Source organism: Lampris incognitus, chromosome 21 (assembly GCF_029633865.1).
Source record: "Lampris incognitus isolate fLamInc1 chromosome 21, fLamInc1.hap2, whole genome shotgun sequence".
Lineage (NCBI taxonomy): Eukaryota > Metazoa > Chordata > Actinopteri > Lampriformes > Lampridae > Lampris > Lampris incognitus.
In genome coordinates this window covers 15,264,894-15,289,659 of record NC_079231.1, presented here as the reverse complement: position 1 = coordinate 15,289,659, position 24,766 = coordinate 15,264,894, and the positions used below count along the sequence as shown (strand labels likewise).

General features: G+C 44.0%; 1 protein-coding gene across 1 annotated transcript in view; it reads left to right on the top strand.

Moving 5' to 3' along the window:
- The window catches only part of ptk2ba (protein tyrosine kinase 2 beta, a), a 36,687-nt gene that overhangs the window by 4,101 nt on the left and 7,820 nt on the right, over nucleotides 1-24,766 (top strand). Inside the window, exons 13-24 of the mRNA XM_056301051.1 lie at nucleotides 12,444-12,484; nucleotides 13,581-13,628; nucleotides 14,230-14,327; nucleotides 15,904-15,985; nucleotides 16,806-16,906; nucleotides 18,109-18,224; nucleotides 18,454-18,554; nucleotides 19,280-19,369; nucleotides 20,298-20,502; nucleotides 20,779-20,881; nucleotides 22,782-22,829; nucleotides 23,347-23,472. Coding sequence (XP_056157026.1) covers nucleotides 12,444-12,484; nucleotides 13,581-13,628; nucleotides 14,230-14,327; nucleotides 15,904-15,985; nucleotides 16,806-16,906; nucleotides 18,109-18,224; nucleotides 18,454-18,554; nucleotides 19,280-19,369; nucleotides 20,298-20,502; nucleotides 20,779-20,881; nucleotides 22,782-22,829; nucleotides 23,347-23,472 — 1,159 coding nt within the window. The remainder of the gene's footprint in view (nucleotides 1-12,443; nucleotides 12,485-13,580; nucleotides 13,629-14,229; nucleotides 14,328-15,903; nucleotides 15,986-16,805; nucleotides 16,907-18,108; nucleotides 18,225-18,453; nucleotides 18,555-19,279; nucleotides 19,370-20,297; nucleotides 20,503-20,778; nucleotides 20,882-22,781; nucleotides 22,830-23,346; nucleotides 23,473-24,766) is intronic.

Below are 24,766 nucleotides of genomic sequence, written 5' to 3'. Positions count from 1 at the left end.
TCTCTCCTCTCTCTCTCTCTCTCTCTCTCTCTCTCTCGTGGAAGTGCGAGTGAGTGAACGGAGCGACAGCGTTTTTTGCTTCGGTGTGAGTGAAAATTTCCATGCTTTCTCTTTCTTTTCTGTATCTATTTTCGTGATTAGTTTGTTGTTCTATCAATTTTTTTGGGTGTAGTTTGGTGGTGCGGTTGGCAGCCGGGCACCATGCCCGTTGTCAGTAGTAGTGCGGAGCTGGAGAAGCTGACACGCCGTCATGCGGTTAAGATATTGCCGAGTGTCGGCTGTTCAGTGGAGGAGGCCAGCTATGCTGTTGGAGAGGTTGTCGGGTTTGAAAGTGTGAAGTCTGCTTCGCGTATGAACAAAGCTGTTGTCATTTTCTTAGATGGCGTGGCCAAAGTTGGAAAAGTTGTGGAAAATGGCGTCGTGATTCGCGACTCTTTCACCCCTGTTCTCCCGCTGGTGAACCTGGCAAAGAAGGTCACTATTTCAAACGCGCCTCCGTTCATTATAGTCCATGGGCCAGAGCCCAAAATTTCCTATTTCGGTACACTCAAGGTGGCAAAACTTCCTTATAATTTTTGAAAGGATCCATGTCTGTAGATGATATTTTGGTATGATAACCATTCCTGAGTGGCAGCTGTATCACAGTTATCAGCTCATGAAGTTAACCACCCCCTAAAGTAAATTGCATTTTAGACGCTGGTGCATATCCTGGTTTAGCCTCATGGTCAGGACATTTTTCAATGTTCTATAATATTGTCTTTGGTATCATTTTAAAGGGGACCTTCTTAGCTTTCATTCAAGCCCTGTTGTGGATATTTCTCACAAATGTAGAGGTCACTTGAGCTCTTCAACCCGTCAATAACACACATCTTTCTGCAATGTTCGCCTAAACTATATACTTTCTTTTAGCCCTGTGGCATCTAGGAATATCAGGGACACAAAACACAAAAACTGGAATACTCACAGGACTGTAAAGATTCAGGAAATGTATAATATACCCATACTATTTCATTGTGTGAGGTGACTGTGAACCTTAAATTAGAAGGGCATTATTACTAAGAAACTAACTAGACCAAAGCCAGTTAGTCCATGGGTCAGACCAGATATCGATATCACCCAAGGTGACACAACTTCACTGGTGCCATTTTATTTGGTACACTAACAGAAGTAAAATAATACATGATAACCTTTCCAAATGAGCAGCTATTTCATTTTTCTTTCGGGAAACCTGTTTCTGTGCCTCTCACGATTGTGTATTTGCCCAGATTTTTACAAATATAGCATTTCAACACCCCTTGTACTGATTAGCCTAGCTTAAACTCTGGGACAGTTCTTAGTTGGCCAACAACCAAGGATAACCAGTACTGTGTACTTCCATTCATTGTGCTAAGCTAGGCTAACGTGCAGCCAGATAGCTTTCTACTAAACACATATAGAGGAAACTGGTATCTATCTTCTTGTCTCACTCTGGAGAAGATTGTAAGCTAATTTCCCATAATGTTAGCATGTTCTTTTAATGTATATGTTAATATGATTAGTTAAAGTGGCTACGAGGAACTTTCATCTTGTGTTGATTTTAGCGGCCTCATGTGGACAAAATACAGCTGTTGCATAGCAACTAGGTAATGTATCTATTTGTGGCTATGTAAGATAAATAATGGTAATATGACGCTGGTGAAGCAAAGTAAACTTTGTTTTAGTAGTGTTCATACACCTAAGTTACATGTATTTGTTTGTATGTGGCAGGTGAAAACTGACTGAATATGGCCACTGGTGAACAAGCAAGTTTTTACCCAATACCAAAGCGCCCACGGGTGGAGTGCATTATCTACTGTTCTGATGATACAGATAAGCTGGTTTCACTACAAAGTGTCGACTCATGGAGAACTCTGCTCAGGGCAGCTCAGATACGAAATCATGCACCAGTTTTGAAACTGGCAAAAGACATTCCTGAGGGACAGATTCCAGCAATCTACTACCACAGAAAGTGTCACAGTATCTTCACTATGAAGCAAATTCTTGATGGCCTCCTTGCAAAAGAAAAGAAAAGTTGTGTCTCTGCTGAAGAGAAACAATCTATGAGAGTAGCTCGACATGCTCCAAGTACATCTAGGACTTATGATGCAGAGTGCATATTTTGTCAGAAAAACAGCAAATATTCCAAGAGACAGAATACGAGAGAAGTACTGGTGCAGTGTCGAGAACTGCGAGCTGATGCAAAGATCAGGAGTGCAGCCACAAAGAAAAGGGACAGCAGAATCCTTGCCATTGTGAGTAGAGACCTTGTAGCAGCTGAAGGGCACTACCACAGGTCATGCTATAGACTTTACACCAAAGAAGAGGTTTCCAAAGGAGAGGTTGCCAGCAATGAAGATGATGATGCTGCAGCCCAGTATGAAGCTGCTGTGAATAAGGCATACAATGAGCTGTTCCTCTTCATCAGGATGGAGCTTTTTGGCAATCCTCAAGTGATGACAATGACTGATCTCTCTTCTAGACTGGTAGCTTCAATGAACTCCCAAGGCATTGCCCAAGTCAAGGAATCAACCAAGAAGCACATAAGGCGAAACCTGGAGAGTGAGTTTGCTGGAGCCTTGCAGATATTCCCTGATGAGAAAGGAAAATTCCTCCTCTATCCCGATAACTTGTCCATGAGGGAACTTGCCAAAGAAAATCAGTCTCTCAAAAGGGAGCTGCAGACCCTGAAAAGTGTCAGTGCACAAGATGTTATAGCCAAAGCAGCCATCAAATTGAGAGCAGACATTAAAAGTCAAGATGTTCCTCAAACCTGGCCGCCTGAAGTCAAACCAGAAGCAGAATGTCCTACCATTCCAGAGTCGCTCATTATCTTCCTGTACTCTCTACTCACAGGCTCAAATGATCCTGATCATGCATCCCAGAGAGTGCAGTGCCTTCTGCAGTCATTTGGCCATGACATAGTATATGCAGTGACATGTGGAAATACCAAGCCTTCCAAGCACATTGTTCTGCCATTCAGTGTCAAATCGTTGACAGGAAATGTAGAGTTGATAAACATCCTCAACCGACTTGGTCACAGTGTGTCCTATTCACAGATGGAAGAGATCAACACTGCCCTGTGTCTCCAGAAACTCTCATCATCAGGGAGTGGCATTGCCCTTCCAGCTAACATCCATCCTGGCATATTCACAACTTTAGCCTGGGACAATATCGACCGTCTTGAAGAAACTGTCAGTGGTGAGGGAACATCTCACAGAGTCAATGGGATTGCTGTGCAAGCAAAGCCAGTCAACCCACTTCCTGTCCAACCCATGCCCACTGTTCCCAAAACAAAGAAGAGAAGCATTGATGGACCCCCACCAATGTTACCAACTTACAATGCTGGACAACGGGTAGGGCCACCACAAAGCAAAAAGTCAGATGCCGATACTGCAGCCAATACTAAGCTTGCCAGAGAGAAAAACCTTCTTTGGGTCCTAGCACGCATGTCACAACAAGAAGAACAGTCAGTCAGCAGCTGGACAGGCTTCAACATCCTGACTCGAGGAGAGATGACGGTCATCCCCGACAATATAGGCTATCTGCCTACCATCAATGCTCCAGCGACACAAATGTCTACTGTCAACGAGGTGCTTAACCAGTCACTGAGCATCATGCAGTACTTAGGCCTGAGGAAGATTGTCTGTGTCTTTGACCAAGCCCTGTATGCGAAGGCTGTCGAGATCACATGGAAACACCATGACAAGTTCCATGATATCATCGTTAGGCTTGGGGTATTCCACACCATCTGCACACTGCTGGCAATAATAGGAAAGCGTTTCCAAGATGCTGGACTCAAAGACCTCTGCATTGAGTCTGGCATGATTGCAGAAGGCTCAATTGCTGGTGTTATGGATGGCCGCAAGTACAACAGGGCAGTGCGACTACACAAGCTCCTGTATGAGGCTCTCGTGCGACTGACCTTGAATCGTTTCCTGTCCTGGTTGGAAGAAACTCACAGGAATGACATGGTTCACCTGAATGAGACACTGAAGACCATTGACAGCCTTGGGAAAGAAGTCTCACAACATGCTTTGAAGGAGGTCCTCGAGAACAGCTCTTGTACACGCATCATGGATCTATTTGAAGTCTACCGTGAGTTCCTTAGAGGTGGAAACGGCAGCCTCTTGAACTTCTGGATGTCCTATTTGGACATGGTTGAAATCTTGTTGGGGCTCATCCGAGCATCCAGAGAGGGAGACTGGATGTTACACTTGGCTAGCATTCGAGCAATGATCCCATGGTGCTTTGCTTATGACAGGATGAATTATGCACGCTACCTCCCCTACTACTACGCCCAGATGTCTGAGCTGCCCATCACACACCCAGATGTGTACACAGAATTCATGGAAGGAGGCTTCTCAGTCCAACTGGGCTCCACCAATCCCTTTGGCCGAATCCCTGTTGACCAAGCTATAGAAGAAACGGTGAACAAAGACACCCAAACAGCTGGAGGGACAAAGGGATTCAGCTTGAAGCCAGGAGCTGTGACCAAATATTATCTCACAGCTGAGTATAGAAGCATGTACCTCAGACAGCTGAGAGACCTGACAGGTCAAGGCAGGTGCAAATGGTCTCATCCAGATCTACAGAGTCCAAGGATCAAGAGAGATGAAGCAGATGTCCAGTCTCTCATGGACCTTATGGAGGATAACTGGCTCAATCCTATGTCCCCTGATGAGATTGATTTGGTTAGCCTCTCCACTGGCAACATGGCTCCACCTGATGTGACCATAGATCTCTTGAGAGCTCTTGAGAAAGGAGAAGAGGCCTACCAAGCATTCCAGCAAACAAGGTTAGATGCAGACCCACCACCTGTGAAATTCCACGACAAGATGACCAAGCAAAGTCTGAAAACATTCTCCAATGTCAGCACAAAACAAGCTCATGGAAAGAAAGCACAGGATGTGGTTCTGAAGGCAGATAGAAACCTTTTCAGTCACATGATCCTGGTGGCTGAAAGCAGGAAGGTGAATCTGAAGGATGTCCTTGCCTACCCATTGGGCCCACTACCATGGGCACTGGCAAATGCTGATGGGTCCTTACGAAAAACAAACAAGGCTGCACTTGCCAGAGAGCTTGAAAAGAATGTATCTCCTGCAGAAGACATCCCAATCCCATCTACTTCCATCATTGATGGGATGAGCCTGGTCCAAAAAATGAATGGCAACAACAAAACCTTTGCACAGGTGGCAGAGTCAGCCTTGACCCAGGTCCTCCATGAGGGAGCACAGAGTGGGAGGATTGATGTTGTTTTTGATGTCTATCACCAGACTTCGATCAAAGATGCTGAACGACTGAACCAGGGTGGAGACATCACTCTCCAGTACAATAATCTTGCAGGGGGACACCACGTCCAGCAGTGGAGAAAATTTCTGTGCAGTTCCTCCAACAAGACCAGTCTCATCAAGTTTCTGGTGGAAGAGTGGAAACTCCCACGATACAGAGCTATGCTGCATGGCAAGGTGTTGTACATGACCTGTGAGGAAACCTGCTACAAGTTGACAGAAGATGGGTGTGAGGAAGCAGCAGAACTGCACTCCACACATGAAGAAGCTGACACCCGTCTGCTCCTGCATGCATTGCATGCAGCAAATGCGGGCTCAAAGTCAGTTATCATCACAGCTGAGGACACTGATGTCATGGTGCTTTGTCTTGGCTTCCAGAAGGACATCACCTGTCCCATCTACCAGAAGTGTGGGACTCAGAACCGCACACGGTTTGTCGACATCACCAAACTGGCAAGTTCACTTGGAGACAGCATCTGTGACAGCCTAATTGGCTTACATGCCTTCACAGGCTGCGACACTGTCAGTGCATTCGCTGGTCGAGGGAAGCTGAATGCCCTGAAGATAGTGAGAAAGCACACTTCCTGCCAAGAGACTTTTAGTCAACTGGGACAGACATGGAATGTGACTGATGAGCTGTTCCAGAAAATTGAGCAGTTCACCTGTCGGATGTATGTTGCTAATAGCAGCACTGCTGAGGTGAACAAACTGCGTTACCAGCTCTTCTGCACCAAAAGGGGAGAGGTTGAGTCCAGCCAGCTGCCACCATGTAGAGACTGTCTCTTTATGCATGTTCAACGAGCCAACTATCAGGCAGCAATATGGAAGTGCTGTCTGCAGGCTAACCCTGTGGTGCCAAGCCCTACTGAGTATGGATGGACAGACGATGAAGGCAAGCTGGCCATTTACTGGATGCGCTCCCCACCTGCACCAGATGTGGTCTTGGAAATGCTAACATGCAAGTGTGTGCATTCATGCAAAATGCCAAGCTGCATGTGCCTGTCAAATGGACTTCCATGCACAGACATGTGCAGGTTACAGACCTGCAGTAACCAAAAACAGCAGGATGGTCCAGAACTGGACTTTGAACTTGGGGAGTCAGATGATGAGAGAAACGAGCAGTTTGATGAATGACAGTGTGATGATTCTGATGGTATTACTGTGGTAGTAGTCTATTGATGCACAGGATGTTGATTCTGGACTTGGTTACCCAGAGCTTGATAACAATAATGTAACCATATTCACATATACCCATTACCCTACCCATTACCATTACATATACCCACTAATGATATGGGATTACATGTATCATTGACTAAGTATATGTAAATGTCAATGTTGTTTAAAATATTAAAATAGTTCATTACCTCACTATGGTATTCCTTTTTATCATGTATTTTGATTGTGTATTTAAACAAATGTATAGAGACCAGTTTGTGACCTAACTGGCTTTGGTCTAGTTCTCATTTAAGGCTCACAATCACCTCACACAATGAAATAGTATGGGTATATTATAAATTTCCTGAATCTTTACAGTCCTGTGAGTATTCCAGTTTTTGTGTTTTGTGTCCCTGATATTCCTAGATGCCACAGGGCTAAAAGAAAGTATATAGTTTAGGCGAACATTGCAGAAAGATGTGTGTTATTGACGGGTTGAAGAGCTCAAGTGACCTCTATATTTGTGAGAAATATCCACAACAGGGCTTGAATGAAAGCTAAGAAGGTCCCCTTTAAAATGATACCAAAGACAATATTATAGAACATTGAAAAATGTCCTGACCATGAGGCTAAACCAGGATATGCACCAGCGTCTAAAATGCAATTTAGTTTAGTGGGTGGTTAACTTCATGAGCTGATAACTGTGATACAGCTGCCACTCAGGAATGGTTATCATACCAAAATATCATCTACAGACATGGATCCTTTCAAAAATTATAATTAAGTTTTGCCACCTTGAGTGTACCGAAATATCGTCTGGCCCATGGACTAATTAAGAATGACGTGTTGGCCACGGAGTTGTCGCGTTTCGGGCAGCTGGTGTCCCCCATTAAACTGGTTCTGCTGGGGTCCAAGTCGCCAAAACTAAGACACGTTGTGTGTCACAGAAGACATGTGTTCATGATCCTTAAGGACAATACGGGCGATTTAAACCTGACTTTCACGTTCAAAGTGGACGGTTTTAGTTATAACGTGTTTGCCACCTCTGAGACCATGAAATGCTTCGGTTGCGGTGCAGAAGGACATGTGGTTCGGTCTTGCCCTGAGGCCGGACAGCAGACCAGCTCGAACCCGCCCGAAGCGCCGCAGCCCGAAGCGCCGCAGCCCGAAGCGCTGCAGCCCGAAGCGCCGCAGCCCGAAGCGCCGCAGCCCGAAGCCGAGTCTGACTCGCCTGGTGCACAGCAGTCCGCAGAGAAAGTAGAGGAGACCGAGGCAGACACGCAGGACAGGGAGCAGAGTGAGGAACAGGACCAAGCTAAGAGTCGAAATGATGCCGATAATGCCCAGACCAGAGAGAAACCGGAAAAATGTAAGCTGACAGAGGAAAGGAAATGTGATAAAGGTAAAATGAACTGTGGTCAGAGTGTGGAAAGTGCGGTCAGTGAGGAACTGGTAGATGGCAACATGTTTACGGAGGAGACTGGTTTAACAGCTAAACGCAGTAAAAGGAAAATGTCTGACAAAGAGCAGGGTAGTGCCAAGGCCAAGAAAGTGTTGGATGATTCATCGGATGAGGAAAGTGAGTGGACACCATCACAAGAGGATGAAACCATTTTTTATCCCCTCGAGACAATTTGGAAATTTTTAACTGACACTAAAGGGCAAAGGGCGGTTAAAACCGAACAGTTCTTCCCCGATTTGAGATCTTTCATCAGGTCTGTGGCACGACTGAGGAAGGAAGAGGGGGCTTTCACTGACCAAGAGGTTTACCGGCTCAAGAAAATCACGACAAAAGTCAAGGCACAATTAATCAGTGATGATTAAGACAAAATTTGTTCTCCTCATATTGTTTGTATGTGCTTTTCTTGTTGCAGAGACAACTTCTTTCCCTTTCATGGCTGATTTGAAGATAGGGTCTTTAAATATAAATGGAGCCAGGAGCGATGTGAAGAGAGCTTCTCTCTTCAAGTTGGTAGAATTGAAAGGGTTGGATGTGGTCTTTATTCAAGAAACTCACAGTGATGCTGTGAATGAAAGTGACTGGAAGAAGGAGTGGCCTGGGGAGGTCTTCCTAAGCCACAAATTAACTAACACTGGCGGCGTTGGTGTGCTTTTCTCTAAGGGTTTCAGTCCCTCTTCTTCTGAGGTAGAAGAGATAGTGTGTGGTCACATTCTAAAAGTCACAGTACAATATGAGGGTGCAAAATTGATTTTTGTGAATGTTTATGCCCCAGTTTCGGGCGTTGAGAGAATGAGACTGCTGAACACCTTATGTGATGTAATTCACCATTGTACCGATTTCTTTTTGTTTCTGGGAGGTGATTTCAATTGCACGGAAAATGCCAAACTAGACAGGAACCATCTAGAGCCTCATCCCGCTTCATCTGCTAAACTTAAGCGGTTGATTGAAACCCATGGCCTACAGGATGTTTGGAGAGGTTTTTACAAGAGTGACAGGCAGTACACGTGGAGTCACTCCAAGGATAATTTGTTATCTCTGGCCAGACTTGACCGTTTTTATTGCTTCAAACATAATGTTGGTATCTTTAAATCAAGTCAAATAACTCCTGTTGGTTTTTCTGACCATTGTCTTGTTCAGTGCTCTTTTTTCATTCAGAATGTTAAAGTACGGAGTGCATATTGGCATTTTAATACTGGTCTTCTACATGATAGAACTTTCAGAGAGGCTGTTGAGTTTCTTTGGGCTTTGCATGGAAAAAGCAAGACCACTTTTTCTTCATTACAGCAATGGTGGGATGTAGGAAAGAGCAAGATAAGACAATTATGTCAGGAGTATACTCGCAATGTCACCAAGTACATTACCAGATCTCTTAAAGAACTGGAGATTGAAGTAGTAGAGTTACAGGGTTTAGTGGATTCTACAAGAAATCAAGGGCATATTGAAGCCCTTAAAGCTAAAAAGGCTGCCTTAGCCAACCTGTTGGGCACTACAGCACAGGGAGCTCTGGTCCGTTCACGTTTCATGAATGTGTCTCAAATGGATGCCCCATCACAGTTTTTTTTTGGTTTGGAGCGAAGGAATGGTCAGAGGAAGATCATTCATTCGTTACGCTCTGGCGATGGAACCACAATAACGGGAACCCCTGAGATCCGCAGATATGCCACCTCCTTCTACAATGATCTGTTTAAAAGTGAATTTGTGGAGGATGCAGAGTTGGCCAGTTCTTTTTATGCTGGGCTACCTCAGGTGGACGGTGATACCAATGCGATGTTAGATGCAGAACTGTCTCTGAATGAACTGTACACTGCTCTCATGAGCCTGGGCAATTGTAAAGCACCTGGCATTGATGGACTGCCCGTTAAATTTTATAAGTCTTTCTGGTCTGTGGTCGGCAAAGATTTGCTGGAGGTGCTTCAGGACAGTTTGTGCGGAGGACAGCTACCGCTGAGCTGTAGAAGGGCAGTTATCACTTTGCTGCTGAAAAAGGGGGATCTACAAGACCTGAAGAACTGGAGACCTGTATCTCTGCTGTGTGGGGACTATAAAATCCTCTCTAAAGTTTTAGCCTCTAGACTTAGAGAGGTGATGAGTAAGGCCATTCATGTTGACCAGACTTACTGTGTGCCCGGCAGGTTAATAAGTGACAATATCACACTAATTGGGCACGTTTTGGAACTCTCTGGGTCATTGGGTGTAGATACTGGTCTCATTTCCATAGACCAGGAAAAGGCTTTTGACCGGGTTGAACACAAGTACCTGTGGCAGACGCTAAATGCCTTTGGGTTCAGCCCAGGTTTCATAGCCAAGATCCAGGTACTGTACCGTGACATTGTGAGTATGCTAAAAATTAATGGTGGTTTGGCTGCACCTTTCATTGTACAGAGGGGAGTACGTCAAGGATGCGCACTCCCTGGAATGCTGTACTCCCTTTCCATTGAGCCTTTCCTTCACAAACTCAGGGAAAAACTCTCAGGTGTTTTTTTCCCAGGTTGTACCACAGCTGTGAAGGTCTCAGCATATGCAGATGACGTTATGATAATGATTAACAAACAGAGTGATATTGATACCTTGGAGGGGACTGTATGTCTTTTCAATAGTTTGTCATCTGCTAAGGTAAACTGGGAAAAAAGTGAAGCCGTGATGGTTGGGAAAAGGCCACTTGACAATTTAGTTCTACCGGGAGGGCTGATTTGGAAAAAAGGAGGGATAAAGTACTTGGGAGTTTATTTGGGTGAAGAATCTGTGTTAGAAAAGAACTGGGAGAACATTTTAGAAAAAATAAGAGGCCGGCTTAAAAAGTGGAAGTGGCTCCTGCCAAGCATGTCTTACAGAGGGAGGACGCTTGTAATCAACAATCTAGTATTCTCCTCATTATGGCACAGATTAGTTTGTGTTGACCCCCCTCCAAATTTACTTGCAAGAATTCAAGCTGTTTTAGTTGATTTTTTTTGGGATAAATTACATTGGATTCCCCAGGCTGTCCTTTTTCTCCCAAAGGAGGAAGGAGGACAAGGACTTGCACATTTGGCCAGTAGAGGCGCTGCGTTCCGCCTTCAATTCCTCCAGAGACTGCTTTATGGCCCGAAAGACTTGGTGTGGAGACCACTGGCACACATAGTGTTGCAGAAGTTTGGTGGTTTAGGACTGCATGACTCACTGTTCCTCATGGATTTGAAGACTGTGCAGTTTCAAACCCTGCCACCTTTCTACCGCGGTGTCTTCACAGTGTGGAAGATGGTGGTGAAAGAGAGGACAAAGCAATGCGACTCCCTGTACTGGTTGTTGAGGGAGCCTGTGGCGCATGGAGGACGTCTGAACACACCCTGCTGGGCAGGATCGGCAGTCACAGAAGTGTTTTGCAGAGCAGGTTTTCTAACCCTTGAATTGGTGGTGAACACTGCTGGACCTGACTTGTGCAATGCAGCTGCTCTTGCGGCTGGTCTGGGAGTGCGTTCTGTGAGGATCATCAACAAGCTGCTTGAACACTGGAAACGCTGTCTGACGGGGCATGAATTCATCCTGTTGAATGAATACAGCAATGGGTTGATTGCACCTCATACAGATGATCCTTTTCCTTGTTTAAGTATTCGTCCCAGCTTTGATGACTGTTCAGGCTTTTTTTTTTAATGAGAAGTACTTTTCTAAATTTAGAAGAAGCAAAAGGCAAATTACTGTATGGAACGATGGTTAAATGTCTAAACAAGGGTAAACTACATGACCGTGTCGACACACCTTGGCGAAGTCATCTGGGCTTGGGAGTCGATGTCAGACCTGCTTGGAGGGGTTTATATAAACCACCATTAACAAAGAAGGTTGCTGACTTGCAGTGGAGGATTGTGCATGGGATAGTAGCAGTTAATGCTTTTCTCTCTGTTATTGGTCAGGGTGTGAGTGATAAATGTATTTTTTGCCCTTACAAAGAAACTGTTTTCCACTGTTACCTGGAGTGCGTGCGCCTGGTACCACTGTTCATGTTGTTGGAGAGTTTATTCAGAAAGGTAGGGGAGGTTTTCTCCAAGCACACTTTCATTCTGGGGTTTGTGTATAAACAAACTGTGAAAGAAAAATGTCAACTGATGAATTTCATCCTGGGACAAGCAAAACTGGCCATATATGTAAGCAGAAAAAGAAAGATAGAAGACTCAGTAGACACTGATGTAAAGCTGCTGTTTACTAGAATGGTAAAAGCCAGGATGATTCTTGATTTCAATTATTACACAGAAATGAAAGATACCCAGCAATTCAGTGCTATATGGGCTTACAGGGAAGTGTTGTGCTCAGTAAAAGATGACCAACTTGTTTTTTCTGGAGAATTGATGTGATTTACCTTTTATTTTCTACGCAATTTATTTATTGGCTTGTGGTTTGAATATGATTGTATTTTTCTAAAATAAAAGTCACTTTTTAAAAATCAAAAAATCTCTCTCTCTCTCTCTCTCTCTCTCTCTCTCTCTCTCTCTCTCTCTCTCTCTCTCTCTCTCTCTCTCTCTCTCTCTCTCGCTCTCTCTCTTTACCAGCGACAGTAACAATGGCTCCAGTATTGGCAAACAAAGAGTGGGTAAGTGAAGCTGTCTAACATTGGGTTCACATTAGTAATGACTCATGAGCTACACTAGTTTATCTCTTTCTACTGAGAAAAAAAAATACAAATACGAAGGGCTGAATTCTGTTTTTCTCTTCTTTTAAGTGCTCCTCGTAGTTCAGCTCCGCTCAGATTTTTTTCCCGATACTCATGATGTCATCAGAGGTCAGCGATGAATGTTAAAGAGAGCTAGACTACAATTGAGAACTATTAAGGATGAAGGTAGAAAAAAGACACAATAGTAGTTATTACATGAAACATTATTGCTGATTGTGTTATACTGACTTCAAGGTTTTTAGATCGTGAAAATTAAAATTGATCAGTGATTTCAGTCCAACTTTGACTACGTTTATTTAATAAGCCCTCGTCTTATGTTAAATTAATTAAAGTGGATCTGGTTAATCTCCTCTTAATTGCTGTTGTGTATCGGCCACCAATAACACATAAAGACTGTCGTTCAATTTGTGGACCTCCTTTCTAAAACTATGCCCAACTTTGGTTGAGTTCTGATTCCTGGTGATTTTAATATTCATGTTTGCTGTCCTGCTAAGCCTCTTGTAAGTGATTTTAAACATCTGACTGAGTCTTTTAATCTTGCTCTGCTCACTGCTGGTCCCACTCACAAGCTAGGCCATACACTCGACCTAGTCTTATCATTTGATTTTCCGATCTGGAATGGGGACATAACTGATGCTTCTCTGTCAGATCATAGTGCTGTCATATTTGCTGCATCTCTACCTTTCTCTTCGACTAAATCTCATCTCCCGGGCATTTTTTATTAATTGACATAATTTACGGTCCTAGCCGCGTCTCTGTTTTTTGTACGGGCCGTGCAATTTTCAAATATGCTGACTATTTGATTATGACAAATGTTTGTCGAGAGCCACTTCTAAGCAAAGATTACATCTCTATATTTTATTTTAGATGGATATGAGATAATAAAGTGTGATCTTTTTCTTATTACACCTTTTCAATTTGTAATTTGCAATATTGGGCTATACAAATAAAATTGACTTGACTTGACTTTTCAATCCAAAGTTTTGTCATTCATTCATTTTTTTCCTGACTGCAGGCTCTGATATCTATTCGGAGATCCCAGAGGACATGGATAACCCCAGTGGTGAGTAGAGTTAGGTACCGTTGTGAAAAATAAAATTCTGTAACTAAATGTCTACACAAACCTCGACTGAGACTGGTAATATTCAAATTATACATTTAATTTTAAATGGATAAAACTTTGTTAAGCATAAATGATCTACCTTAAGGATGCTGGAGGAGGCTCCGGTCCCCCAGGACAATGATGGGATAAATGAATATATCCTGGAGGTTTTTTTCAAATGCTGCACAGTAATACTTTTCATGGGGGGGGGGGGATCTCTATCTCATGTATCCATGTAATCCATCATATTAATTTCACAAACACACAACATCTGTATAATTGTCACAGTGTCTATATCTCCTTCAGACATATCTAATAGAATGGATTCGGCTGTATCTAAAACCGGATATTAGAAAGCTAGCTCTTGTTATTTTCTGAAATTTTGATTAACCTATTAAGATTTTGATGGAATTAACTTGTTGGCTAGCCCTCTTTGTCAAAGTCAACGTGTTATAAATATTGTCATGTGGGAAACTAGATGTTCTGTCAAACAAAAGTTTTTTCAAGTCAAAATATTTCAATTTTGTTGTGGTGTGTGTGTGTGTGTGTGTGTGTGTTTCAGATGAACGGTACTGCCTATCCAGAGACAACATCATCCTGGGTCGAATCCTCGGTGAAGGTTTCTTCGGAGAGGTGCATGATGGGATTTACAAAAGCCCAGTGAGTTGACGCCTTTGTTTCAGAGTCAGAGCAGCTCAGAACAGAAGTGACTTTATCACTTAAAGAATTAACTAAACCCGAGACCATTTTAGTGAGTTTACTGACATCTACAGGTGAAAAATTATGTAAAGGTTAAAACACCGCAGGCGTGTCTTGGTACTCTGTGGTGTTAGCATAGCAGGATAAACATAGCTGCAGACATTAACATTAATAAAGGCTTTGTTTGATTTAGGTGAAACAGTACACCGATCAGACAGACAGATGAAGCCAGCACTAACAACTGTCCATAGTACTGTTGATGCTGATTGACACACCTAGACCCAAGACCCCGTTTACACCTGGTGTTAAAATTATATCTGTATCCAGAAACGTGACCTAGCTAAGGAAAAACACATGTTAATGAAAGGTGTAAATGCGTCAGGATGGGAATGTGATCGACTGCCTGTAGTCTGGCTCGCATTGTGTTTGGATCTTAGGTAGGTGTAAACGCAATCCGTACAATGTGCTGGTATCCGTACCTACGCAACGTCAATGTCCTAAGTCACTCATTACGCCGTTCTTTCATCCACAGAGACTGGTTCACTGTCATACCATTTACAGTAGCCGCAAATACAATTGGTGCAAACAGGGCCAGTCTTCTTTTCTTGTTTGCTCCTAACAGAAAAACCTGAGCCCTTCCTCGACAGAGGAAAAGTAGAAATAGGCGGTACAGTAATAGTATCTCTGGCAATCTTACACCTGCCATGTTGACACCTAGCCTACAGCTGATTTACCGCCACCTCAAATTACCCACACACAGGTTTTGCTCTTGAGGACAGAGATCCAGTTTTTTTTGTTTTTGTTTTTTTTTTGGGGGGGGGGGGTCCCTGTTTTTCTCCCCAATTGTATGGCAGGCAACAGAATAGACCACTATGCCACCCGGACGCCCCCAGAGATCCAATCTCAATGAGGATCATGAGAACGTATTAAAAATTCCAGGTGTAAACTCAAAGGCAAGATCGGATCGTTCATATATAAAATGCAACGTAATTGATTGATTGATTGATTGATTATCTGAATAACATATCTGGACACAGATCACATTTTAATAGCAGGTGTAAATGGGGTACAACAGAGCCATTATTAATGTTAGCATACCATGCTACGATTATAATTATTATTATTATGCTGAGAGACCAGCCTGCCATGTTTTTAGTCTTTACATGTAGATGTCAGCAAACTTGCTAAAATGGTCTGGGGTTAAGTTACTCTTTAGTCTTCATTTATTGGGACAGTGGAGCTTCTTTTATTGTCTGTGTGTATTTTGACAAGGTGTACTATGGACATGGTTTTTAGACTTCTGACTAAATAATAATGATAATACCAATAATAATATAATAATAACTGATATTTTAACACAAACTTCTGCCATTCCTAACAGTGTACAACAGTCCAATCAAGATGTGAAAAATTCACCTTTGGAAAACAAAAAAAAACAAAAAACAAATTTACTTCTCTTATGCATCATACGGTTCAATTTAACCCGGCGGCTGAAGATTAAACATGCCTTGGTGAGTATTCATGGGTGTGTTTTCAGACAGGAGAGAGGATCCCTGTCGCTGTAAAAACCTGCAAGGACTGTTCCCACGACATGAAGGAGAAGTTTTTAGGTGAAGCTGGTGAGTGAAAGAAGGATGCTTTTCCGTCCTATCTTCATAGCTACGACATCTGGTTTTCACTTCCGCTGAAGTTTGGCTTGATTACAGCAAACATAATACAGGAATCTGCAAAAAACAAAACAAAAACAAAAACAAATTTTCATTACAAAACACATAATTTCATGGTGGATGGAAAAAAACAGGGAGGAGAGCTGAGAAGAATAAGGACAGACTTCTCTGTCTTTATTGTTAACGCCAACTGATTGACACATCTTCAACCAGACTATCTGTAAAATCAGCTGTTGTAGTGTTAGGATGGAAAGAAAACTTGCACACACATGGCGCTCCATACCACATGGTCAAATACATGTGACGTGCACCCACACAGGCCTATATGGTACACGGCAGGAGACCACTACTGTGGCTTCTATTGCCTGCAGTATTATTCCAGACTGCACAAAAATCAGACTGAATTTGACGCCATCATCCTACTGCTGGGCAATGTGGAACATGGAGCAAGATTATGATATGAGGAAGACTGCCAATGAAGGTGCCTGGGACAGAAAGTCAGTGAGGAAGAATCTAACGATGATGGTTGATTTGGGTTGGGTTTCTTTGCATTCCATGGTCATGTGCCCCCCCCCCATCCTGGCCTGTCCCATCCCATCCGTGGAAAAACTGGAGAAAGACATCACGAGTACACGTGTACTGCCTCACTGGAAAAGGAAAAAACAACAAAACATTGTGTAGCCTTAGCGAGGTATTAAGGAAGTGGCACAGAATGGTTTCAATGTACAATTCTCTTTCTCTCTCTCTCTCTCTCTCGCTCTCTCTGTCACAGAATTGATGAAGGACTTGGACCATCCCCACATTGTTCGTCTGGTTGGTGTTATTGAGATTGATCCTGTCTGGATTGTCATGGAGCTCTATGAACATGGAGAGGTGTGTATATTTACAAGTGTGTGTGTGTGTGTGTGTAGCACAAAGTTGCTTATTAGTAAACCACATTGAATCATAAGGCAACAGATTGAAGTTACCATAGAGTTTAGATCCCATTTAAATAAACAGGTAAATGATTAGTTCAGTACATTATCATTATGATACTAAAGTACGCCATAGAAAATCTGAAAATCTAGTGCTTGATGTCACTGCACTCACTGCACACATTTTCCTGTTGTCTTTTTTGGATTTATTTGGTTTGACTCTGGCGGCACAGTGGCGCAGTGGTTAGCGTGTTTGCCTCACTGCAAGAAGGTCCTGGGTTTGAGCCCCGGGGTTGTCCAACCTTGGGGGTCGTCCCGGGTCGTCCTCTGTGTGGAGTCTGCATGTTCTCCCTGTCGCTGCGTGGGTTCCCTCTGGGTACTCTGGTTTCCTCCCACAGTCCAAAGACATGTAGGTCAGGTGAATTGGCCATACTAAATTGTCCCTAGGTGTGAATGTGTCTGTGATGGACTATTGGTGTCTCCCCACCTCCCACCCAATGACTGCTGGGATAGACTCCAGCATCCCCGCGACCCTGAGAGCAGGATAAGTGGCTTGGATAATGGATGGATGGACGGTTTGACTCATTTGGCAAAAGTAAAGACACGAGGGTTTCCATGAATAAAAGGTCAATATAGAAACTTGAAGCATTTTTTTTTCAGTAGAAATTTTGAGCACTAATTTAAAAAAGCATGCAAAGTATCTTAATTCAGCCAGTGCAGTAAATATATACAAGAATAAAGATCTATTATATTAAGTATATTTTACTATGCATGTTAGAAAATTATCAGAGCATGCATTGGTTTGAACACTGTTACATAAACCTCAAAATGGGCCACAACCTCAACAAAAACCCTTGGACAAAAAGTTGAACAACTTCGATTCTTCTATGAACTCGCCACAACTTCTTCATTCCTCACATGTAGATGCTTTGGCGCAGACACAAAACACAATTTTTTCACGAGTCACACCTGTCAGCAACCAGTAAAATGGGCAACAACAAAAGCCTTTAGGACTTGGATACTCAGGGGTTAGCTATTATCTGAAGCACGCCAGCGATGAAGAGTGTGAAAAAGAACATTTGTGTGCGTGTAGAGCTTCAGGGATGGCGCTTTAATTTGATATTTTTATCCTGTTGACATCTACGTATTGATCGATGCCAGCTGGGGAACTACCTGATTGAGCAGCAGCTCACCCTGACCACGGCAACGCTGGTCTTATACTGTCTGCAGATTGGCAAGGCCATGGCTTATCTGGAGGGCCGCAACATGGTGCACAGGTAACATGAACACGCAAACACATTCACAAACACGCAACATGCACACTCAACTATACACACACATGCACAAAGACACACATCCCTTGCACATATAGGTGTATTATCACCATCGCACATCAATATTACAAGTCATTCTTGAGAAACAATAATTGTGTGTGTGTGTGTGTGTGTGTGTGTGTGTGTGTGTGTGTGTTTATGTCTCCCCTCTGTCGATCTCTCCATCCTGTAGAGACATAGCGGTTAGGAATGTCCTGGTGGCGTCTCCGGAGTGTGTCAAGCTGGGCGACTTTGGTCTCTCTCGACACATTGAGGAAGAAGATTATTACAAAGGTACCGACACACTACTGTGTACACATGTAGCGAATTCGGGGGGGCAGCCCGGGAACCGCCGCAGCCGGGACGTGGACCCGAGTCTCCCGCACCACGGGCGACTACGACTAAAGAGTCCAACCTGTTAGCCAAGGGCTAGCGAGTCTATTTATCCGTGCACATTACACACACACACACACACACACACACACACACACACGTGCATGCTAACACACAGACATTACATACACACCATCAGATTTTTCCACAACTATTGAAAAGTGCCAAAGTAGTCAGTCCTTACCCTGGCCCATTAGATAGTTGTTTACCCAAACCATTTTTCTTTACCTCCTAATTGCAACTTATCAAAATCGCATTCTTGGGAGAAAAAGGCGAAAAATCAGAAATACATTTATAAAAAAAAAATTGCGTTCAATTTCAGCAGTGTAAGAAATAAAAAAAAATATTAAGATTTTTTTTTTATTTGCAGCTAATTTGTACATTTTTTGTGATGATGCCGGGCGTGCCAGTTTCAGATTTAGATGGCACAGGCGCATCCGGGCATGCACATGGCTACGCGGTTGTGTCAAATCACCGCAGAATTTGTCTGCAGCCACAACTGCCTGTTATTTCAAGCTTTGTAATGGTAGTGTCTGCAGCCTCAAATGTAGAAGAGTTTCTAGAGTGGTTTCTTTTTTTTCTTTTGTCAAACAGGTTTGACAAATGCTTTTGTGTCTTTCCCGCAGCCTCACTTAGTCGATTACCTATCAAATGGATGGCCCCCGAGTCCATAAACTACAGACGCTTCACCACTGCTAGTGATGTCTGGATGTTTGGTGAGAAAATACATCTGATATGACCCACATGTGTATTTCTATGTGCTTGTGTGTGCTCGTGTGTGTGAGGTCCTCAGCAACCTTTTCTCCTAACTGATAAGCGAGAAGCGATATATCAATAATGCACTGTCTTTACCGTCTGTGTTCAGTGTGCATACTGCATGTGTGTGTGTGTAAAACTTGCATTTGGCAGATGGTAATAATACCCAGATCAGTTTACAAGAGCTGAAACAGTAAGTTTTTTTTTTGTCGTTCATCCATGAGAACAATAAGCTTTATCACAACTCTCACAATTACAGGCAACGTTGATAAATACAAGGCTGCAAAGGTTAAAATAGCAGAACCTTAAACAACCTCTGACACACAAAAAAAAAAGAGCATATGTGGCGTTAATGTGATCTCCTGTTGCTAAGATCAGCAAAATCTTCCCTCATCTGCAGTGGAATTACTTTATATATACATAACTGCTGCTACTGCGAGCGAGCCGGTACACTCATGCCTTCAGTTGCAACCGTAGGTTGAGCTACTACATACTTGAGTTTATTATGGATAACAAAATTTTGAATATCAACACACTGAGGCTGAGAGAGCAATAAACATAAACCCCACCCTGCGTTAGCTGCGTATTAGTGTCAGTTTACTCCCACAGTCCAAAGACTTACACAGGAAGTGAATAGGACACTTAAAATTGGCCATAGCTGTGGATGGTGTGTATGTGATTCTGTATGTGTGGTCCCTGTGATAGACTGGTTACCTGTCCGGGACCCTTCCATGCCTCCCACCCGATGCCTGATGAGATAACATGCAACCCCCACACCCCCACCCTGAAATGGGTTAGACATGGAAGGTGTGGGCACAAAATGAACGTTGGATGTTTCCCACTAACCCCATTCATGTTGGAGGGCTCTGTGAATGTGTGTTCGACCAGGTGTGTTTGTATGGGAGGTCCTCTCTTTCGCCAAGCAGCCTTTCTTTTGGCTGGAGAATGGACAGGTGATAAACCAATTAGAGATGGGGGTCCGACTCCCCAAACCCGATCTCTGCCCCCAGACCCTCTACTCCCTCCTGAAACAGTGCTGGGTCTACAAGCCAGACATACGTCCCAGCTTCACACAGCTGGTCTGCTCCCTAAGGTACAAACACACATATACACGGTAAAAAACACACGGCTGTAAGTATATATACTTAAACATATATAGATGCTGCAAATATATGACCCATGTGCACATGCAACATGCAAATATGCACACATAAACATATCTAATTTCAACACAAAGACAAAGACACATATGACGTGCATCCAGAATGCTCACACGCGTGCAAAATAACACCTGTAATAGCTTTTTCTGAAGACAGGGGGCGTAGTCAGTTAGTTACTGGGGGTTTGTGTCTCCATCTATGGTCTGCAGTGACATTCATAAAGTGGAGGTGGAGCAGGAGGTGAAGAGAAGAGACAGAAGGCCCTCCTTCTCCCAATTTCCCGACCCTGTCTGTACAGCGCCTCCACCAAAGGTACCACACATACTGTCATCCAAAGGAGTTGAATCAAGTGCAACTGGACTTGGTGTATATGGTATGGTGTATATCCGTGAAGACGTTTCGCCTCTCATCCAAGAGGCTTCCTCAGTTCGTGCCTTTCTGACTAGACCAAGCTAGTCTGACTGGCTGGTGATGAGATTCAGAATTTATCCTCTAGGAGTCGTTGTCAGAGCTATTGATATGCGTGGCTCTTTTGTGTACCGAAGTTATGGCCGCGCCCGTCGTTATCGGAGCTATTGATATGCGTGGCTCTCCTGTGCTCCGATGTCCAGCCGGGCCTGTCGCTATCGGAGCTATTGATTTGCATTTGTTTAGCAGCGACGGTCCTTGGGGGTGTTATCTTGAGTCTCCTGGGTAGAGATGAAAGGACGGCATTGGAAGTGGGAGATAGGTGGTGTGGCAGACCTCCTCCTCTGTTGAGGGATGGTTTTTCCAGTTTCGCATAGATGGCTTCCTTCACCCCTCTTTCAAACCATCTATCTTCTCTGTCCAAAATGTGTACGTTGCTGTCCTCGAAGGAGTGTGTCTTCTCCTTTAGGTGTAGATAGACTGCTGAGTCTTGTCCTGAGGAGTTTGGCCTTCTGTGTTGGGCCAGTACAATCCTCATTGCCAAACCATTGCAACACCCAAACCATTGCAACACCCATTGCAAACCATCCCTCAACAGAGGAGGAGGTCTGTGACACCACCTATCTCCCACTTGCAATGCCGTCCTTTCGTCTCTACCCAGGAGACTCAAGAAGCCTAGCCTCCAAGAACAACAGTCGGTCACTAACGGCTCCAACGACTCTTATGACCACTGAACAATGAAGTCGAAACTAACACCCCCAACGACCGTCGCTGCTAAACAAATGCAAATCAATAGCTCCGATGGCGACGGGCCCGGCTGGACATCAGAGCACAGGAGAGCCACGCATATCAATAGCTCCGATAATGACGGGCGCAGCCATAACATCGGTACACAAAAGAGCCACTCATATCTATGGCCCTGTTAATGACGGGCGTGGGTAAACATCGGGACACAAAGAGCCACGCATATCAATAGCTTTGACAACGACTCCTAGAGGATAAATTCTGAGTCTCATCACCAGCCAGTCAGACTAGCTTGGTCTAGTCAGAAAGGCACGAACTGAGGAAGCCTCTTGGATGAGAGGAGAAACGTCTTCACGGATATATACCAAGTCCAGTTGCACTTGATTCAACTCCTTTGGATAACCATGACCTGGATGAATGAGAACATTCACAAACACACATACTGTCCATGTCGTTCTATCGAGTATTCGGCAACACATCTAGTAATTCACCTCAGGTGATGTCAGACTGGTTCTCCCGGCATGACCCGCGTTGCCGAAGCACTGGGTTTACAGTCTTGAAGCGTTACATGCAAATAGAAATCAAATTCAATGCTTTCTGCCACTGGTGTGCTTCAGATAATAGTTCCTCCATGGATTTCTACATCATGAACACTCTTGTTTATTGTCATGGACACTGTCAGGTAGGAATTTCCCAGGCTGAGTGAGCAAGTTCATGGGGTTTTATGTCTTCAGCATAGCAGCCAAATGCAGAAAAAGGAGGCAGGTAGTATCAAATTTGAAGAAAAGGTGAAGCTGATGTAGCTGATGTAGCTAACAAGCAGATATGTTGCATTTTGAATGGATCTCAATGCTAAAACCGCATCACAATTTCCACCTATTACCAAGCCGAGTTAAACGAAACGACAATCTTTGGGACTGCAGCTTCAGGACTTTTTAACATAATCGTGATCGTGAACAATTAATAACAGATTAGAAATATTCTGTAATTATCAAAAACGTTCTATCATTTTCGCTCTCTCTCTTGCAAATACTGAAACGGCTCTGTCCTCCTCCTACAGCCATCCAGACTACATGGCAACACCCTTCGTCCGGCTATGCATACACAGGTGCAAACACACACACACACATGCAAAGCAGATGCTGTACGATGATTTTTACTTTAAAACCTCTGCAAAGAAAACTAGTTTTTCTTGCTGAGTATTTGCCATGACCACCAGGGGACAGCATGATGATTTAATCCCCAGGGAGTGTTTTCGACCAAGGCCCCACTGTACAACTTTGGTTTTATCTATGCGTTTGTGTATTTCATGACTCCATCTTATGTCATGTTTGCAAAGATATCTTGATACAAGAGGGACAGTCAATCATGCACACAAAAACACACCAGTCACCACAACATGTCTGACCACACTGATGAGAATTAAAGCCAGATCCCTCCATGATAAAAATAAATAAATTCATATTCATCATACTTTTAATCTATCATTTCACTCCTGTTGCATTCTGTGTTTTGGTGTGTTTGAGTGCCCACACATTTTCGTGTGACCTGTGTGTTTTTGCATGTGTGATATCCATGTGTGTGTGTGTGTGTGTGTGTATGTGTGTGTGTGTGTGTGTGTGTAGGGTATGGAGGGGGAAGGCAAGCCGGTCTGGGAGAGAGAAAGAGAGCAGATAGCGGACACCCTACGAAGACAAAAAAGGGAAATGCTAGTGGACAAGCAGTGGCTTGAGCAGGAGGAGCGACAACTGGTATTCCACCCCCCACTCCCTCTCTCTCACACACACCATCTATAGAATGCCAAATAGGTCATTAATCGCCTTGTTTTGTCAACATCACCAGGCATATTTTCGTTAAAAAACAAAATACAGCATGGCGGTCTATTCTGTTGCTTGCCAACACGGGGATTGCTGGATCGAATCCCCGTGCTGCCTGCGGCTTGATCGGGTGTCTGTGGGTGGGAAGCTGGATGTGGGTGGTATGTGTCCTGGTCGCTGCACTAGCGCCTCCTCTGGTCAGTCGGGGCGCCTGTTGGGGAGGAGGAGGAACTGGAGAAATACCGTGAACCTCCCACACGCTACGTCCCCCTAGCAAAACTCCTCACTGTCAGGTGAAAAGAAGCGGCTGGTGACTCCACATGTATCGGAGGAGGCATGTGGTAGTGTGCAGCCCTCCCTGGATTGGCAGAGGGGGTGGAGCAGCGACCAGAAAGGCTCAGAAGAGTGGGGTAATTGGCCGGATACAATTGGGGAGAAAAAGGGAGAGAAAAAAATACAGCACAAATTGTTGCAATGCGCCTAGCAACCACCCGAAACACCATAGCAACTGCCTTGCAACCATCCACAGCACTATAACAACCACCTAGCAACCTCCTAGCAACCAGACAGAATACCATAGCAACCGCCTAGCAACATCCAGGCAGCCAGCCCAAACATCATAGCAACTGCCTAATAACCACACCAAACACCCTAGCAACTGCATAGCAACCTCTAATTTGCTAGATAGATAGATAGATAAAAGAGAAAAAGTGGGACAGAAAGAGAGAGACAGAGGAAGAGAGCAATTTGACAACACATCCCAATTGAACTTGTAACTTTGTCATTTCTCGCTCCGTTTGGACAAATGATATCAATGTGACCATCTGCTTCTCGGCTATCACTCAGCACCCTCTATCTGGCGCCATCTCCTCCTCTGCCACATGAATGGCGGGAAAAGGCACTGCTCACTTTTCACAATTTCCAGGTGGTGCTGAAAATGTCTGAGGCCGCCAGACACTTATTAAGCACTGCCAGGTGTCAGGCAAATTTTCACATATCTCCTCCCTCCCCAAAAGTCACCGCCTACTGGCCTCTACGGAGCCTCAGGTGGTACAGTTTGTCCGAATGAGGGTTTTTTTCAAGGTAGAGGCAACCGTGCATGCTTGGATTTGAGAGAACCGAGTGGACGTGGATTTGATGGCAGTGTTTGATAACCGCTTGACGGCGACAGACATATATGTATACAACACAAGTGCATGAAGTGGCATTCACAAACGCTGACTGCCAT